The sequence below is a fragment of the Capsicum annuum genome, chromosome 3 (genome assembly GCF_002878395.1).
Source record: "Capsicum annuum cultivar UCD-10X-F1 chromosome 3, UCD10Xv1.1, whole genome shotgun sequence".
Classification (NCBI taxonomy): Eukaryota; Viridiplantae; Streptophyta; class Magnoliopsida; order Solanales; family Solanaceae; genus Capsicum; species Capsicum annuum.
Genome location: NC_061113.1, coordinates 325,565 through 326,205, shown reverse-complemented (window position 1 = coordinate 326,205; position 641 = coordinate 325,565). Strand labels below are relative to the sequence as shown.

Here is a 641-nt window from a genome sequence, read left to right as displayed (position 1 = left end):
CAAACCTGTCGAAGAGTGTGTTCATTGGTGAAATGAGACAAATGGCCTACAAAGAGAGTACAATAAGGATCACCAATAGCCTTTGGATCACCAAAAGGGTCATCTGAAAAATGGAAAAAGATGTCAAATTTGGAACAATTAAGGTGAAAAAAAGAAGGGGTAATAAAGCTATACTAACACAAGCCGGCATTAGAACAAAGAAGAGCTCTGTAAACAGCGTTATCATGAGGAAGAATATCAGTGCCATCGATGCTTCCAGCTTGAATTGGATGGTATGTTTCTGCATAGAACACTGAATTCACATTCCCACTCCACCTCCTTTCGCTTTGCTCTTCCATAACCATTCAAGCTTCGGCAAACTTCCAAGGTTGAAAAGTGATATACGAGTCTACTTTTGGGGGACATTTTGTAATTATGAATAGTTGGTGGCTTAAATTAAATAGTCTACTTTTCAAATTATACATTTCCAATTGGCAAAATGCTCTTATTGACCCTTCTAGTACGTCCGTTTTGTAAGTTGGACACTTCTATTTACATATTTGTCATCTAGACCTCTGAACCCACCAAAAAGTAACATTTTAAATCATTTTTGGTGAGTGTAACACACTCTCCCCACGTCATCTGTCACGTCAGCTGTCACG

The 641-nt window shown here is 38.5% G+C and overlaps 1 protein-coding gene across 2 annotated transcripts in view; it reads right to left on the bottom strand.

Annotated features, from left to right (window-relative positions):
• Window positions 1–408, bottom strand: part of LOC107864419 (U11/U12 small nuclear ribonucleoprotein 35 kDa protein) — a 10,365-nt gene extending 9,957 nt beyond the window's left edge. Inside the window, exons 1-2 of one of the 2 annotated variants that reach the window (XR_007053272.1) lie at window positions 179–397; window positions 6–103 (exon numbers count right to left, since the gene is read on the bottom strand). Coding sequence is in view for 1 of the 2 variants with exons in the window: in XM_016710775.2 (XP_016566261.1) it covers window positions 6–103; window positions 179–344 (264 nt within the window). In the remaining variant the exon portion in view is untranslated. Of the gene's footprint in view, window positions 1–5; window positions 104–178 lie in introns of both variants that reach the window. The other variant, XM_016710775.2, reaches the window with a different exon arrangement.
• Window positions 409–641: the final 233 nt, after the last annotated feature.